This window comes from Melospiza georgiana, chromosome 1, assembly GCF_028018845.1.
Source record: "Melospiza georgiana isolate bMelGeo1 chromosome 1, bMelGeo1.pri, whole genome shotgun sequence".
Classification (NCBI taxonomy): domain Eukaryota; kingdom Metazoa; phylum Chordata; class Aves; order Passeriformes; family Passerellidae; genus Melospiza; species Melospiza georgiana.
In genome coordinates this window covers 107,569,282-107,587,275 of record NC_080430.1, presented here as the reverse complement: position 1 = coordinate 107,587,275, position 17,994 = coordinate 107,569,282, and the positions used below count along the sequence as shown (strand labels likewise).

General features: G+C 36.7%; 1 protein-coding gene across 3 annotated transcripts in view; it reads right to left on the bottom strand.

Moving 5' to 3' along the window:
• Positions 1-544: 544 nt before the first annotated feature.
• The window catches only part of MIB1 (MIB E3 ubiquitin protein ligase 1), a 77,385-nt gene continuing 59,935 nt past the window's right edge, over positions 545-17,994 (bottom strand). For 2 of the 3 annotated variants that reach the window (XM_058018931.1, XM_058018948.1), the window contains exons 17-21: positions 16,840-17,032; positions 14,505-14,583; positions 12,789-12,902; positions 11,575-11,675; positions 545-6,920 (exon numbers count right to left, since the gene is read on the bottom strand). In XM_058018931.1, coding sequence (XP_057874914.1) covers positions 6,780-6,920; positions 11,575-11,675; positions 12,789-12,902; positions 14,505-14,583; positions 16,840-17,032 — 628 coding nt within the window. In that variant the 3' untranslated portion in view covers positions 545-6,779. The remainder of the gene's footprint in view (positions 6,921-11,574; positions 11,676-12,788; positions 12,903-14,504; positions 14,584-16,839; positions 17,033-17,994) is intronic. The other variant, XM_058018939.1, reaches the window with a different exon arrangement.

Sequence of the window (17,994 nt, the reverse complement as noted above, 5' to 3'; positions counted from 1 at the left end):
ACACCCATGAAGAACTCTGCGTTTGATTAATGTCAAATCCAAAGGAAATCTCCATGCACTTTAACCACTCCCATCAAAAACAGATTGTACGTGGGATATAGCTGGAATAACTTAGAACAGCCAAGCGCACTATACAGAAATTAACTGCATTACACAGTACTTATATTATAAAATTATTATTTATATAGTACAGTAGGAAACAGCCTTCTCAAAATCTAAACCCATCAATACCAAACACTATTAAAACCTGCAGCTTCCACTGCAATCAACAGCAGGGGCTGAAACCCTTGAGACCACAGAGATGAAGTCTTCCACCAATGCCAGCCCTGCTCCCATCACATTCAATGAACACATAAGGAGAAATATGTGAACAGCTCATCAATCCCAAAGCAAAGAACAAGAGGCTACTTCAAATGTACTTCAACAATTTGCATAAATTATTTTAAAATAAAGTTTTTTCAAAAGTATTTGACACCACTTTTTTCATACAGACCTGTCATATAAACCAAGGCTGAAGAAACTTGAAAAATGAAAAGAAACTGAGAAAGAGAGCAACAAACTTTTTATTCTGTCAGTTCCTTTTTTCATCTGTACACTAGGACAAATAAAAACACTAAGCCATATAAGTCTGGTTGGGTTTGTTGCCTTTGATTACATAGGCTTTTTTTTTTTTTTTTTTTTACAAATGCATCCATTAAATTGAATCCTAAAAGTACAAACCATGATGCAGCATCCGTTGTCTCAGAATATGGAAGTTACTGTATCTGGCAGGAGATGTTAAAATGATCACATTCACATAGCCAGATCTGTAAAGGCCATTCAATTACAAGTAAACACAGAGTCTAACAAACACTTAACAGCAACTTGGGTCAGTAGAACAGTACTATGAACTGCCTATTTACAGAAAAATTTGCACATAATCCAGAGATAACTTTAAATCAACCTTTCTGTTGTTACAACTTGATCCACCCTTCGAACTTCTACTGTGCTGCACTAACAATGTTTGAGTACCTTGGAGATTCAAAGGCACATAGCACTTCTGACGCTTCCACAAACTCATTCTTCAGGAACATATTATAAAAGAAACAGTTTTTTAAGAACTTTGGACTGCAAAATTTCTCAATAAAGTCTGGTGCTCTTTTAAACATTGTATGCCAACAAGTAACCAAGTTTGCAAATACCTTTTCAGGTATCCAATTTTCAAATTCCATGGTGACATCTAACATCATTACAACTCAGGAGGAAGACATATGAGCCACCACCCCCTTTCCAATGTTGTGTGCAAAATATCAGTATTAATTCAGCCCAACTATACTTTTAAATCAAAGCTCTTCAAAAAGTCAGTATACATCTTATATGACAAGTTTTACTAACCATACAGTACATCAGCATTTCCTTTGAAAAGCTTAGACCTTGCTAAGCAGTTTTAAAGTAAGCAATTATATAATGCTATCTGCATACAGAAATACACTACATTCACACAGGCAACCTTAAATTTCTCCAATAAAGTCATGTCAAAATCTACAGTTTACAGAAAATACAAAGTTAGTTTTAACAAAAGCAAAAATGCTCGTTGTGATTCAGTAAAAACTGTTTCCTAACATGAATAGTTTGCATTCATACAGACACTAAGGCTGGGACAAATTAAGTATTTCTAGAAGCTCAAAATGACACAAAGTTTTCTAACTATGAAATGGCATGCAAACATACTGATTTGTTATTGGTTATTTCCCTCTCGCTTACAGAAGATTTACCAGATCAGAGTAAAGCAGGTACTTTTACATGTTATACAATTACCTCTTCCTCACACTGAAAATGTCTCATACAGAAAATTTTCTCGGCTGTCTTTGACACAAAAGCTGCTTCTTTAAATTTGAATATTATGCCCTTCAGATCCTCATGACCAGTGCAACAATTAAACAGCTTTCAGAAAGCTTAACAATATCTAAATTTGCCAATTTTCCTTTACAGAAAATATATACAAGTTTATAAATCCATGGCGAGGGCATTACAACTATATTAACATCAACTCACTAACTGGATTGAAAAGATACTTGCATTCTTGTGAAGACCCTATGGCTGCTGCCCATTCAATAGTTCTATCAAGGCACTGTACAGTCATTAAATGTCTAGTATTCTCCAAGATGTGCTGAAGAATATTGTGAATGTGTTTAAGTTGTTAAAAAGCCCTGAGTCAGAACTTGCGTATTTACCACAGGCTGAGCTATAAAAATGGCACACACTAAAGCTTCTGCAGACAACAGTTTAGCTTTGTCAACACAAACAAAGTATGAAATGCACAGAAAGACAATAGTATGAATTCCAGGAACTTATGCACAGGTATACAATGTACTTTGTGGCAAATCACACACTGCTATTGTATGCAATTTACACAGTAATTTTCTAAAGTAAAAAAACCTCTGCAATGTATTCAGACATCAAAACTGATGAAGCAAAAGAAAACTGATGCATTCCCCACCCCTTCCCAAAGACAACGAACAGCTAGAGAAGAATTCAGCACTTTGACAGAAAGGAGGTAGCACTGCTAAAGGTTAGACTGTAGTGTTGTTGGGGTTTGGTTTTTTAAAGTGAAAACTTGACCCATGCAGCACAAAGAACAGGATAGGCTCTTCGGTTCACCAGCTGCTACTGGAAGAGTAAAATTAAATTTCTCACAATTAGTTTTGTAGAGGAAGCTCAGATCACTAGCTGAAAGCAGCTTCTTCAAACAATTTAGTGTTTACACTAACTGCAATTAATACTGCTAAAGATAATTACACGTACATAAACCTTCATCTCTAGAAAATATCTACACAATAAGTACTCAATTATTTTTACAGACCATTTCAGGTCTTTAAAAGAAGCTAAAATACCAATTATAAGATTATGCTAAAAAGGCACAAGTACTTGTGCAAATCTGCTATATTCTCACCCAGTCCAAGTTAAGAATACCACCTTCTAATCAAACTTCCACATTTAGAAAGGAACTTGTTTGCTATCTCACCAGTCTAGTTTTTATTATCCACTACAGGAAAAAGGGATTTCTCCAAACCCCAACGTACAAATACACAATCCAACAAATGGAAAGTAGGCAATAGCAGCCCAGATTTTGAGAAGTGCCATATAAGCCTGGGCCACAATAAGTGATGATACAAGTTTTGAGGGGAAAAAAAGTCAAAGGTAGTTATACAAAAGTTAACAATCTACAACTATTTAGTTTATTCTGTTAACCTCCTAGGTTGTCTTTACACTTTAAATCACTGCATAGTGATTTATGACTGCCTATGTCCCTTAATGAATGGAAAAGAAAGTATTTTACTTAAACATCTGAGCATACCTCACACTGAACAATACATATTTTTAGGTGTCTTGTTACTTGTTTCAAGAAACAAATGGAGATATTTCATTCCATTTAATTTCAAAATTGTTATTAAATGCTGGGGAACAGACATAACAAACCTTACAACCCTTACATTCCACGACTTTACAATAAATAAGGAGATAAATGCCTAACTGATTTTTCTAATTTTCACTTGGCTCAGGTGAAATTTAGACTTTAATCTTTTGTTGAAGACAGAAGCACAGTGATATTTCCTTAACTCTACTACTTGTTATGATCCCCTTTGGCCTTCAAGTGAACTTCTCATCCTTAAAATATGTGCTATCCAATTAAACATTCACACTCTGTGCACAGATAACTACAAAATAAAGCAAATGAGCTTACTGGGATCCTCAACACCACTGGCTCACCTTCTACACCTGAATGAAAAGAGAGAGTCTGAATGTAAATATTTATTTCCATAAATGATACTGGATTTGCAAGCAGTTTTCCTGTTTAAGTTTTTTGAAAGGCAAACTGTATCGCCATCTCCAGACGTGATACAGCCCTTCCTCCTGTCAATAAGAGACCTATATAAATAAATCAAGCATCTTGGTTAGCTTTCCTAGTTTTTATAAGTCAGTTGTTTTTCTTGGCACTAAAATAGTTGTTTTTCTGTGTCACCATCAAGCTGACACAGTTCAGTCTCAACTGGCACACAACATTGCTGAATGAGCCCAATCACAAACTCCTATGCAGTCACATCCATCTGCCTTGTGCGCAGTATAGGATACTAAAGCTGCTCCTACAGCAACACCTTCAGTCGTTGTCTCCATTTCCATAGGACTGTGATTCAAGCACTGAGGGTGTTAAGCAGTAACTTAGATCTTACATCCAGTTTCCTACCCAGGATGCTTCAGATCTGTTCTAACTCAGCTGAATTATTAAGCTGATGCTAAGTTGGAATACTTTCAAGTAATTCTGGCTTGTTCCAGCAACTAAGGAGTCAGGAAAATGTGAACCGCTATACTGAGGTTTCAGTTTTGAGTTGTTATCAAGAAGAGATCCACCCTGCATCTGCATAGCCAGGTTTGCAGAGGTTCCCTTAAAGAATGAAGAGGACAAAATATGCCTGCCAGAGACAAAGGAAATCAAGGTACAAATCTGATGGATGACAGGCTAAAACTCAGAATGGATCATCAAATGGCACATCCTATTATAGAAGTATTTCCAGGGGAAGCCTGACAAGAAACGGAAGCCTACTACAGAAAGTTCAGCTGTAAAACATGCTACCAAAAAACCCCAAAAAACTAACAAAAAAACCAAACCAAAAACTTTAGTAACATGCATATTGTGCAAATGAAAATTGCAATGAACACTCAGATGCACACAGAGTTCAAGTGGAGATACCCAAAATGCTGAACTGAAAAAAGGTCTTACATCAAAAACTTTCCAAAATCCCTTGAAATTATGGTATTTTTGAATAGAAATTGAGAAGCTAAAAAAGGGAAGCCTGCTTCATTTGGTCAAGAATACAATTATCTGAGACCAGATGACTACTATTATACAAAATAAACCAGACTACTACAGTGACTCCAGATTGTGATTGTGTCCAATGACAGAACGCTGAAAATAATGAGGAACATTTGGAATGCTGGAGGAAGATTAGAGATGGCTATTGTAAGGCTGTGTATTACACCACTTCATGGTGTTAAAAGCCCCTCTACATACACTTTTCCAATATACCACTGTACTTGTTTCCTGGAAAACTTTATTCAGTGTTTAAATCTTATTGCTTAAAGGTTTGTCTATCTTCACAGTTTATTACTAACAGTCTTCTGAGACATTTGCCAATATTTGCACAGTTCAGGTATATCAATATCAGTTTCAGAAGACAGATTAATTTATCTGCAAAGACCACAATTACAACATTATCCTTACTTGGATCTTTCCCTGAACTATCCTTTTATCCACATTTTAGACATATGCAATGAGAATTCAATGATAAATTCATCTTAGCTGCAAGTAAGGCACCTAAGTGACTCCAGCACGAATTTCTTTAATGTTCTGCAAGAGCACATCCAAATGAAGTGTGCACAATGGCAATGGGCTACATGAACTGTGCACTCAGAAAACAGTCAAATCACTTAGGAGCAAGCACAGATTCCTTTTAGCTACAAGAGATCCTTAAATCAGTGTATTTTCTACCACTAAAAAGGATGAAAGGATACATTTGTTTTCAAAATGTTAATAGTTTGCAGTCCCTAACAGTAGCATTTTGGAGGTCAGGAGGAACAGCTTTTTACCATATCAGGGACAAGAAACTCCTTCAGCAAAATTCAGCTCAACTAGGCACAGCTCACAAAATTCACTGTTCTGTCAGCAATATCTTCATTTGCAGTATTATTCAGTAATGCTCAGAGATAAGTTCTGGTGTTAATACCCCACTTAGATGAATAATCAATATTAAATATTCTCTTTTGCTGTTGACACTGTTTGCCTGGAGACAATAAAACTCACTTAAAAAGAAAGGAAATTTTGCAAAATCTTTTTTCTGAATTCACAGACCCACAATTTCTAAATGTCTCTGCATGTATATGTTTCTACACAACGGATCAAATTCACTCATCTAAAAGGGGTAACTGACCCACTGCTCAAATCTTCTCCTTTCCACTCAAGCTAAAAGCAATTCCATACAAAGTAAAGTAATTAGCAGAATTATGAAGTTCACTATTTAAGTTACTTAGCTTGAACCTGTTAGCTCAAAGTGCGGTTTTGGAAACATAATGCTTCTAAGACAGATTTTTCATTTTATTGTTTCCTATACAACCCATCCTCAGGAACAAAGGGCATGATGTAGTCAGAATTACCCTACCATTGCATTCTGAGGCATGACCTTATGGGAATAGTATATCTATTATTACTGTGTATATATTTTGTATTGATTTTTCATGACTGTGTATTTCAAGACAGAAATTAACTGTGAATCAGAACTGTCACAGGAAATGTTGACACTCTCCAGAAAGCACAAAGCAAAAAAAAAAAAAAAAAAATCCTAAATATTTCTGTTTGGTAGTAACGGACAATATAAAAAAAAATTCCCTTACATCACTTGACATCTGATACATATGATACACACGAACAAAACCAAAATAAGATTGTTCCTTTAAACTTTAAGGGGAAGAAGAAGACAGAAACAAAGTGAAAAAAAGACTGCTTTAAATTAGCATTAGGTTTAGATGTTTTTTAAGAGTAAAGCTACAAGCTGACTGTTCAAATACTGTTTCTTTTATTTGGTGTATTCACAGTCTTTAAACAACTACTATGTAACAAACCTGTGCTACAGTATTAGAAATGTTTTCATCAGAACCCTTTACTACCTTTCAAACTAACAGAGGCTTAAAAGCATCAACATGTCCTTACTCTTTGACAACCTAGTAAAAAAGACCCTGGCCCCTGCTCAGTACAAAAGGATCCTCCGTTCGATGGCCTTGCGGCAAATGGGGCACTCGCTCATCCGGTCTCCGCACAGCTGGCACGTCCCGTGGCCACACAGGAAGATCATGTTCTTCAGGCGGTCCAAACACACAGGACACATCGTCTGCAAAAGATGTGCACAAGTTACCTACTCAGTGCTAGCAGTTATACAGTACTGAGCATGCAACTGCTGAAATTCAACAAGAAATATGTCATCCTAAGCATAGCAGATAATTGCCACGGCCACTAAGCTAAATTGCAGGAGTTTTTTTACGTACCATTTTTATTCCACATGGACTTAAAATATATGGGCTTTTCCTACTCCATCATGACACAACCACATAGATTTTTAAAAAATATGATTTCTTTAATTAAGGCAATCCAGTAGTAGGTTGACATCATATTTTCAATATAATTATGCAGATTTGCAACATTAAAACACTCTTCAGAAACGTTCTACTTTATATCATATAATCTTCCAGGGAACAAAACATCAACAGCTTGATATATGCAATGCTTGGGTAATGATTTACAAATTTCTTCTCAGGCTAGCTAGCCATTCATAAACTTACCTGTAAACACCAAGCACTCAACACCCACAGCAGGAATAAAAATGTTACATAATCAATATGATATGTAAAATTTAGTACTTTGTGGAAGTTATCTAGATTTTCAACCAAAAGAACACCTCAAGTTTCAAATTAAGAACAGTTTAGTAAATCTGTAACCTTCACTCATAACAGCAGCACAGCAAACTTTTAAAATCAGTTTTAATTGCTGAACGTGAAGTGATGGTCAATGCCCAAAGTTCTTCAACAGCAAAATTCATTTTGCACCAAGCCACTAAGGAACAATGTCCTTCACCTTTTGTCATGTGCAGAAATTGAAGTTTTCATAAGGCATGTTCCTTCACCATAAATATATTGCACCCACATTAGGATTTCATTTATAAAAGTTTATCAAATTTAGTAAATGAATAGATGTTACAAAAGATGAAAATTCTTAAGACCATTCTATAGAACAAATCAAATCTAAGATTCCTCTTATCTGAGACATACTACAAATATCTAACAATTACAAATATTGATCTCATACATAAAATGAAATACTGACAATGCTTGTATTTCAAATACAAATTCATTTTATCACCACCTTGCACCTGTGATTTACTTCTGTATTCATCATTGGGGCTTCACTTCAGTTTGTTCATTGCATGAGAGAAAATCCATAACGAGGTATCCTGTTCAGAAAAATCCTAAAGCATATTTTCTATGAAATCAATAGGTATTACTTCCTAGGGCAGATAGCGTAACTGAAGACCAAAAGAATTCAGCAAAATTCTGCTTAAGAGTTTAAACTGGCATGGAACCTGGCCAAATCACTATTTTAATCTTCAGGGTACTAGTATAACGGACGAGCAGGAAAATAAAACTTCCAGGTAAAACCTTAAGCCATTTTATACTTTAAAAAAGCCCTGAAGGGAAATGTGCTCCAGCTTTGCCAGAATTTCCACAATACAGTAACAAAACATTGTCAAACTAAGAATTTACAGAAGACTGACTGACTGTCAATCAGTCCTGCTCATTTTTCCATTCACATCAAGTCATCACCTTCACATCCTACACATCAATGGGACCTTCAGAGAATTCCTCCTCCAGCAAGTCACAGACTTCAGGTATCAGTGAAACAGCTATTTCCAATGCAATGAATACACAGCTGTGTGACACGTGTCTGTAACTTGGCAGCGCTGGTGTGACGATCATTCACAAAGGACTGACAAAGCAAACACTCATCTTATCTTTGGGAAAATCCTCAATGTGTAGCATTTACTGTATGTTTTGGCTAATTATTTGCTTTTGTGTCTAAATATAATATCAGAATTATTGAAGTTACAAGGGTCTGTTTCTCTCCAAATGCTACACCATCATTTAAAAATGAAAGCATCTATTAAGGAACACAGAAATAATAAAAAAATCAAATCTGTTGAAACACCATTACTTTGAACTGTTTCATTCACTCAAGGACAGAAATCCCCATATTTTCATTTTATAGATATGCAGTATCTATGCAGAAGATTGCCCTACTTCTCCTGCTTAGTACAGAAGCACAGTATATAAAACATGTTAGCTGTTTAATTTCTTAACATGATGCTATCTTAACACTTAAGTTACTTCACACAGTAGGAGGACTCAGCTGGCAGAATAACAAGCTTCCTCTTTGCTACACAATTCTCTTCTGACAGGCTTTTCTCAATTAGTTCAGCAGTTTCCCAGTGGGGTATAAGCCCAGATAACTGAGTTTTATCCAAATGTGAAGGAGAATTCCTTATTTAACCACCATCTTATACTTGTACAATGAAAGAAAGTTCACTGCAAGCCTTATGTCCCCTATGGGCAACAGAAAATAAGGAGTGAAAAATAAGTACCTGTAACTATTATATTATTTGTTAGAACATCCTCTGCATGAAATCCCATTTTTTATGTGCCTGCAACATTTGACTCCCATCTTTTGAATGAAAAGAAATAGTATAAAAAGGCACTATGCCTGTTCTATATGAGAATTACTTCTTCAGGTAAGTACTCTGGGAAAGTGCCCATTGCACCTTAAGTATAACTGGGTTTGGAACTCAAATTATTTTTCTTTCACTAACAAGGTGTTTTAAGCTGCTTGAAATATGAATTCCTCACTACTAAAAACAGTTTTTACAACAATATACAGGTGCACAGTGACAAAATAAATTTATTTTTTAAGGAAGAAGAAAGTGATGTAAGTATGGTGAAGGAACATACGTAAGATATTAGATGGATGGTGATGATTATGTATGAAATGGAGTGAAGGTATTGCAATTACAGTCAAAAGGGTTCACATTCAGGGAATCCCTGACGAATGGTGTGGTCATCAGATGTGGGAGATTCTGTTGACATCAGCATCACTTCTGCTTGGCACCAGAAATAGTTTTAAAAGCTTGCTGCACTAACATATTAGATTATCATTGAAGGTATGAGTTGAAACAAAGGCTTATACCTGCTGAAAGAGAACAAATTAACTTTAAGTAGAAAAATATCAATTGAACATGAAGACTGAACTATTACAGCAAAAATCAAAAGAATAGACAATTATTCTGAATGCTGTGCAAAACTTCAAGCACAAATTTAAAAGATGAGATGATCAATTTTAATCAAATCCGACTTGCTACACACAAGTACGATACAACTTGCCCTGTCACAAGACTAAGCACAAAAGACACTGAAAACACAAGTCTCAAGCCAAGAGGCACACAAGGAATAGCCAGAACCATCTCTTTCTAGTCAGAGGCATTGAACAATTCTGGAAGCTGGCTAGCAAAATCCCAAAGGTTAGATAAAATCAGAGAGAATAAAATAGCACCTAAGGAAAACTGACAAAAAATCCCTGAGATCACATCTAATCAAGAAGAAAAACTGTAACAAAGTAGTTTTCTTTTCACGTGCCTATACATAAGAATATCGACATAGGCAAACAGAACTCTGATCTTCTATAACTCCTAAAGTACCCTGAAAAAATGTATCTGAAGAAAACAGATTACTTGCATTTAAGCATGCATCTGGCATCTTGTGGATGCACCATTTCAAATGCCAAAAGAATAACCTTATTCTTTCCATTCAATGCTAAAAAGTAAAGCAGAAGCTATATAGTGGATGCAAGCCATCAGAGATGACAGTAACATCTGGAGCTTACAGGTAAGACAGATATGCATTTTCAAATTACAATTTTCAATTTTGCATGTTCTTTACAGATAAAAACTACACAGGAAAGAGTTTTGAATTTCTGTGACTGGGGTGCTGGCCCAGTCACCATATGACAGGAAAAGCTCCTCACAGACATTCAGTTGAGCATATCAGCTCTCAAATTTAAGGCATTTTGAAACACAGGCCCTAAACCTGGCAATCTAAATGTTCTAGCCCAAGCTTTTATGCACATGAACAGCTGAATCCAACAACTACCAGGACTAGATGTGATACTGCCATCACTGAAGTATTATGGACTGCTGTAAGCCTACTACAGGAAAAGGCAAGCTAGAACACCTCAGTTTCCTGTATCCATGAAAAGTTTTTTCCAATTGTGTTATACACAGGGAAACAAAAAGTCACATTATCAGGGGTTCTAAGAGAGTAACCTCATTCAGTAGTCAAATGCTCCAGATCCCTTACTGCTGAAAGATCTGCAAACACTACACCTAATACAAAGATAAACCTTAACATTTAAATTCCAAATATTTGAATTACATGTATAGTATTTTCAAAGTTTTAACCTTGAAGCCACACAGTTTTTTGAAGAGTGTGTTCACTATACTCTTCATAAGAAAGGTAACTATCAGCTATTGTTCCAAGGCAGTTAATGAACAGACAAGTAAAGATTAAGGTAGATACAGAATGATGAAGATGATCTACTTTTATCACTGCTCTGTGAAAACAGTTTCTTCTGTATCAACACATTCAGGTCAGCTTAACAGTCAGAGAATGTACGGGCTGGGAAGAGCATCCTTTTTCAGTCACATCAACACACACGCTCTAATAGATGGATTATCAAACATAGCCACTTGATTTTTTCTTTTAATCCCATACATAAAGGACATACAAGTCACATCCCACAAAAAACACTGGTCTTCCAACTACAGTTTAAGACCTGATGCACTTCAACATGTCATTTTGCTTTAAATAATAAAGGATGCATTGCCTTTTTCAATCAAGTGGTTCTTGCACTTAATGGGTCTTACAACTTTTATCCAGCACTTTTACCTGTTCCTTGATGTCTTGCAACTGTTGCTGCAGCTTCTGTACATCTGCATTGACATTAGTGTTGTCTTTATCCTTCTGCAAAACTGGAATGTTTCCACTTGCTGTAACATTAAAAGAAAATAAAGATATGTGATTACGCAGCAATCTAATGAACCAGGAATAATTATTTTCAGTGTCATAGCTATAATTTTTCAATTATCTGAAAAAAAGTTAGTCAACCATCTTTGATAATCTAATTAAGTTCACTACACCCTCACTGCAGCTCAACAAAGAATTTCTTTGAGTTTAGCAGCAATACTTCTTTGACAAGTATTTCCATAATAATGATGCTTGTAGTCCCTTAATGTTCTCAGAACTCTTATTTGTCAGCGAAGTTCCTGACATGAATATTTTTTGCATATGTTTAAGGGAAAAAAAAAGCCAAATTCCATCACACTGAAATGACTTCTTTATCTAAGAGATGATTCTATATGGTGTTCAAAATTGCCCAAGTGTCTTAGGAGCAGTTCATTCAAAATTTGAACAAGCCCAGATTAATAGTCCTCTATTTGACTGATGTGGAAGCAATGAAAGAAAGAATTGTCAAGTCTTGAATTTCCAGTGAGTACTGAAAATCTGATTTTAATGACTATTCTTATATTTATCTATATCAGAACCTTATGACAAGAATGAACTGATATCCCATTCTCATAAACTCAACAGAAATACAGTGTACCACATACACACACACAGAGCAAATATAAATAATTCATAGAAATTACTCAAATAAGTCACAAGAAGTTTAAAAACGAGTCAAAAGAGGAGATGTAAAACTAGACATTCTCTCAGGAAAGTTGCTTGTACCTAAATACAAAATACTCACCATTACTTCAGAGTACCAGAGGTAAAAAAATAAAATAAATATTTGCTCATTTGCACAGTCACAGAAAATCTTCAGCTTTTACTTCTTAGGGCATTAGTAAGTGGCCAAGTCATCACACGTTTTGGATTCTACTCCGAATGCCAGAAGCAACTCTCCAGTGTAATGACTGGTGGTGGTACCACATTTGCTGCTACTGATGCAGAAAGTAGTGCAAACAGCAAAGGGATACCTGGGTTAGCACTGTTTTCATTAAACATTTCTTCAGAAAGGAGAGAAATATTTAGATCATTTGAGAGAATGAGAATAGGGTGGTGGAGGAACAGGAAAGAGTATGGGCTCTGGAGTCACTCACAAATATCATCACTGGTATCTTCTGTACCTTTCCCTCCGCAGCACATTATGAAAGGCACTCTTCGCTCAACCACTGCCCGACACTGTACACATTTCTTCATCAAGCTTGCACAGTCTGAGGGAACAGAAAAATAAATCAACTCTGAATCTTCCCACTTTGTTTTTCTTTTTTCCTATGCATGAGTTTGTTTATTCAGAGTAACTAAACACCAATGACTTAACAGATGCTTATAACATGAAGAACTACTTGAGTTTATCTCCACATAATTTTCTGCAAATCACACCCAAACAATGCCCTTTTTGGTGCTGAAACTAAATCTATTCTCTGTCTCCTTTTAAGGTATTTCAAGTGAACATGTTCCTCTTTCTCCAGATAGATGTCTAGTCTACAAGAACTTCAGATGTTAAAAGGTAATCACACATTTGAGACCAGAACTTTCAAGAATGTAATGACTATCTGGCTATCTTTTTCTTTAGAACAAAGGATCTCACTACCTGTCCTAATGCTCCAGGGGCAAAGACTTGCAGCTCTTTACCCTTAAGAGTAAACCTACATATTTTGATATAATCCTAGAAAGGGGGCTGTAATTTTTCTACTAAAGGCAAGTTATTGTCTTATAAATGCTAAAATGTTACTGTGAATCAAGAGAGTGGGTCCTACAAAATACACAAACTTGAAGACTCTCTCATCCTGCTTGAACAAGATGGCCAGAAAAAAATCTGGAAAGAAATAATCTACAACTGTTAAACCTTCGGCTGTCCTTGTTACAGCTTAGACTTGGTGACGTGTACTGTGCTGCTGAAATCCTTCACCACAGTCATCAATCTTTTTGTTGTCTTCTTTCCTGGGAAACGATTCAAAAAAACTTCTCTCATCATCTTTCAACTGCAGACAGTGAAAGAGGCCAGACCAGGCTAACTATAGCCAGTGGTTTGATGTCAGCTGCCTCAGCCAGAACAGAGGAAGAAACCAGACTTCTTTAGCAAGTCCAAGAAAGCAGTTACTCATGGGAATGATTACCTTCCCTCTTGTGTAGATCCTCATCAATAAGGACTGCTATTCTCTAGGGAAATGACCCTTCAACAAAACCCTGAAATGTCTGGAGACAAGGTGATAGCTGCATTCTCATCCACTTCTACTCAAAACCAAAAAACTTCTAGAGCTCACCTACCTATTTTACCATTACACAAGATAAATCAAAATGAACCATAACCAGTGTTCTTTGCAAAGATACATGATGTGACTTCTGGGGCAAAATACAGCCCTTGTGCAAATCTGTAGATTAATAATGAAGCATACTAAGTATTTATTGACAATATATTTTAAAACACCATTTGCACATCTGAATGCCTTCAAAAAGCTGCAACAAAACAACAAAATTGATTCTAACTACTACCAAAGTGTTAATGATATGCAGTAGGCTTCTATTATGTGAGAAAGCCTACTCAGTTAAATTATTCAGATGACAGAGCACACACTTTCTAAATATTTGAAAATCTCCACTTTGTCCTCCAATTATTACCAGCACGACTAATAATGTCAAAATTCTGATGATCACACCAGATTACCAAGTAAATTGAACCTGAAATCAGATTACTAATTGTCACTGTTGAGACGGACACACAACAAACACACACTTGCTAATGGTTTTAGCAATCTGATTAAAAACATTCTGTCTCACAATTACTTCCAAAAGAATTTTGTAAAGTTACTTACTCTCACAGGCACACATATGACCACAAGGCTGGAAGAGCACTGCTGCCTTTTTGTCTGAACATACTACGCATTCTTCAATCTGTAAAGAACAACATACACACGTGAGCAAAGTGCATCTCCTGCTCTCTACATTAATTTGCAAGGCACATGGGCCTCAAGAATCTCCATCTAGTGGGGTTTTTAACACATTCAGCATCTCAAAATGCAACTTAAGTTATCACATTAACTCCTAAGAACAGGTATTTGCTGGCAATTTTTACACATTCAGTACAATGACAGGCACAGAGAAGCATTTAGAACACCATATATTTATTTTTCTTTTCTCCTTCTTTATTCCATCAAGGATACTTAAATCAGGGCTGATCAGACTGGAGAAGAGAGTCTCCAGGAAGATGTCATTACAGCATTTCTGTACTCAAAGGGGACTTATAAGAAAGATGGGAAAAAACTTTTTTGCTGGGCCTGTTGCAGTAGTACAGGGGGTAATAGTTTTAGACTAAAAGAAAGCCAATTTGGTATAAGAACAAAATTTTTTATGATGAGGGTCATGAAACACTGGAACAGGTTACCCAGAGTGGTGGCAGATGATCCACCCCTGGAAACACTGAAGGTCAAGCTGGACAGGGCTCTGAGCAACATGATCTCGTTGAAGATGTTCCAGCTCGTCGCACAATATCAGATGTCAGTCACATTACTGATTTTAAAGGCCCCTTCCAACATTCTATGATCCTATGAAATTTAACTTAAAAAGTACTTTTACAGAAATGTTTTAATATTCTGGGCTAGGCTTTCTCAAGTCGTTTTGTGTGAGAGCTGTATATATCATGGAATCATCAAATGGTTTGGGTTGGAAAGGACCTTATAGATACTCCAGTTCCCACCCCTGCCATGGGCAGGGACATCTACTAGACCAGGTTACTCAGGGCCCCATCCAACCTGGCCTTGAACACTGCCAGGGATGGGGCATATGCAGTATGATCATAGACATCACAGACAATTCCATTTATACTGGCCTGCACCACCTCTTTCAGTTCATAGAACTGTTGTTCTGATTCATTCATTTCTTGGCCTTGCAGTTTTTATACAGAAAAGTATAAGAGATGTATTGACCAGATATTCCAATCTCTCAAACTAATTCAGCAAAAGAAATCAAAGGAAGGCTATCCATAAAGCTTAGCTTTCACCTGGGAAAGCTAATTTCCATAGAGTACCTTCTTTAGATCAATGAGTAGGGGCAGAATCCTCACTTTGCTACTCCAAATCACCCAGTGGCAGACCCTTTCACTGACTGTAAAGAAAGTCTTAGAGAAAAGGAGCTCCCACTATGTTAACATTTGGCTTTTGAACATACACAATGCCGAACAGCAAATAGTATAGGAAGAATAAGAGAATGAGTAGTAAAAACAGTGCAACTCTACAACTCTATATTTATAATTCGAATACTTACTCTGAAATGGAGGAAAAAACAACATACTACAGAAGCAGACTAATCAAATATATTTGGAAAAAGCAAAAAAAAAAAAAAAGAAAAAAAAACCCAAACCAACCCAAAAAAACCAAACAGTTTGGTTTCCAAAAAAAACCCCAAACAAAGAAAAAAAACCCCAAAGCCAATCTAAAAATCAAACATAAATCCAAATGCAGAATATGATTTCTTTTTTTTTTTTTTGGCAGCTAAAAAAAACAGGACAAGACTTGGTGATTACAAGGAATAAAAGAATACTCAAACAGAAAAGCAATGGGGAGGTATCCATATAGTCAAAACTACTTGTGAATAACCATTTGAAAAACCTTTGGTCTCCAAAACAGGGCATGACTGATTGATTCTCTGAAGGAAAAAGACAGTGTAATGAAACTCATGTTTCCAAAGAAAAAGAAAGTGAATGCTGAAAGTAATTATTAACTACAGAAACAAGTACATATTAACTCAGTTTACAGGCAAATCATCCTTCAAGTAGCCCTAAGGAATAGAAGAACTCAATATTACTGAGGGAAATTATATTTCAGAAGAAACAGCAATTTATCTTAATATGAAGAAAAGATACCATGGCAGGGGGAAAATAGTCTATTTCAATAAAGCATCCTCAGGTGACTGTATCAGGAACTCTGAGGACCTGAACAATGAAGACATTGCGAGGCAGGGAGAGGTAGGTATGACAGGCAAACAGAAAAGAGCAAGATATGATTATGATGCAAAATTAACTATCCAGTGAGACATGTTGGGCATAATACCACATAAAATATGTATATTTCTTTGACCTCTTTTTTAATTTTTTTTTTTTTTTACATTTCCATTATAAAAGTAAGAGAACCAATAAATTTCAAAGGTTTTTACCTTTGTCCTAGACTGAACTTGTTCTTTACAGATGAGGCATTTTTTCACCCGTGGTGAGCACAAGGAACACGTGGCAATGTGGCCACATGGGCCAAACAGAGTGTCTCTCTTCATGTCTGAACACACCATACATTCTTCTAAGGTTTCAGAATCATTGTTGATCATAGATGGACTTCGGGAACCAACCTGGCCACTACAAAGAAACCTTGCAGTCAAACTTTTAATAATTAAAAAAACTCACTCAAATTCAAATGCACATCAACTGGCTGCTTCTATACTCCTATGCACTTGGGCATCAATGTATGATCATACAGTGATTTGAGCTACCTTTTCCCAGAAGTACAGCTGAGACTGCAGTGCAAGGTTACACACTTGGATAAGGCATTGTACAGAAACAGGACACACAGGTTAGGATATCGTGTTGTGAGCGTAAAACGTCGCTTTCTCTCATCCTAAGAGCTTGCTTTACTAACAGAGACGTGCCCTGCGGCGGGCAGCCCCCGAGCCTCGCCCATCCATCCGCACGCCCGGCAGTGCCGGAGCTCCGCGCTGCGCTGGCCCGCAGAGGGCGCCCGTGCCCAACTCCCGCCATGGGATGGGGCCGGACACACGGACACACACACACACACGGACACACAGAGACTCCGAAAGGAAATAAGCACCTTACTCTTTACCAGGCAACACCAATAAAAACAGCGTCTCTTTTTCACATTTTAAGAGTACAGGTTTTTTTTCCATACAGGAATTAAAGATGAGAATCGTTTGTGGCAACGGGTGGAACGTAACTAGGACAAGGTGAATCCTCTGATACTGCATGGACCTGATAACATGGTATTTCACTGAAATTGTGATTCCTAGAGACATCAGACCTACCCCCTTGTTCTCTTTTCACAGAATCATACAGTTGTTCAGATTAACAGGCACTCAGTAGGTGACCTTCTCAAAGCAGCAACAACAGTGAATTCCTATCAGTCTATACAAGGCTTTGCCTATTTCAGTCATTAAAAGTTGTACGGACAGAGATTTCACAACTTTCCAGGCCAACCTGTTTGCAATGCTTAGTTATTCTTCCAGGGATTTCCCCCTGACTGCCTTGTGAAGTTCTACCAATTCCTCCCCTGAAGACTATCACCTTCCCATTCTCACCTTTCCCAT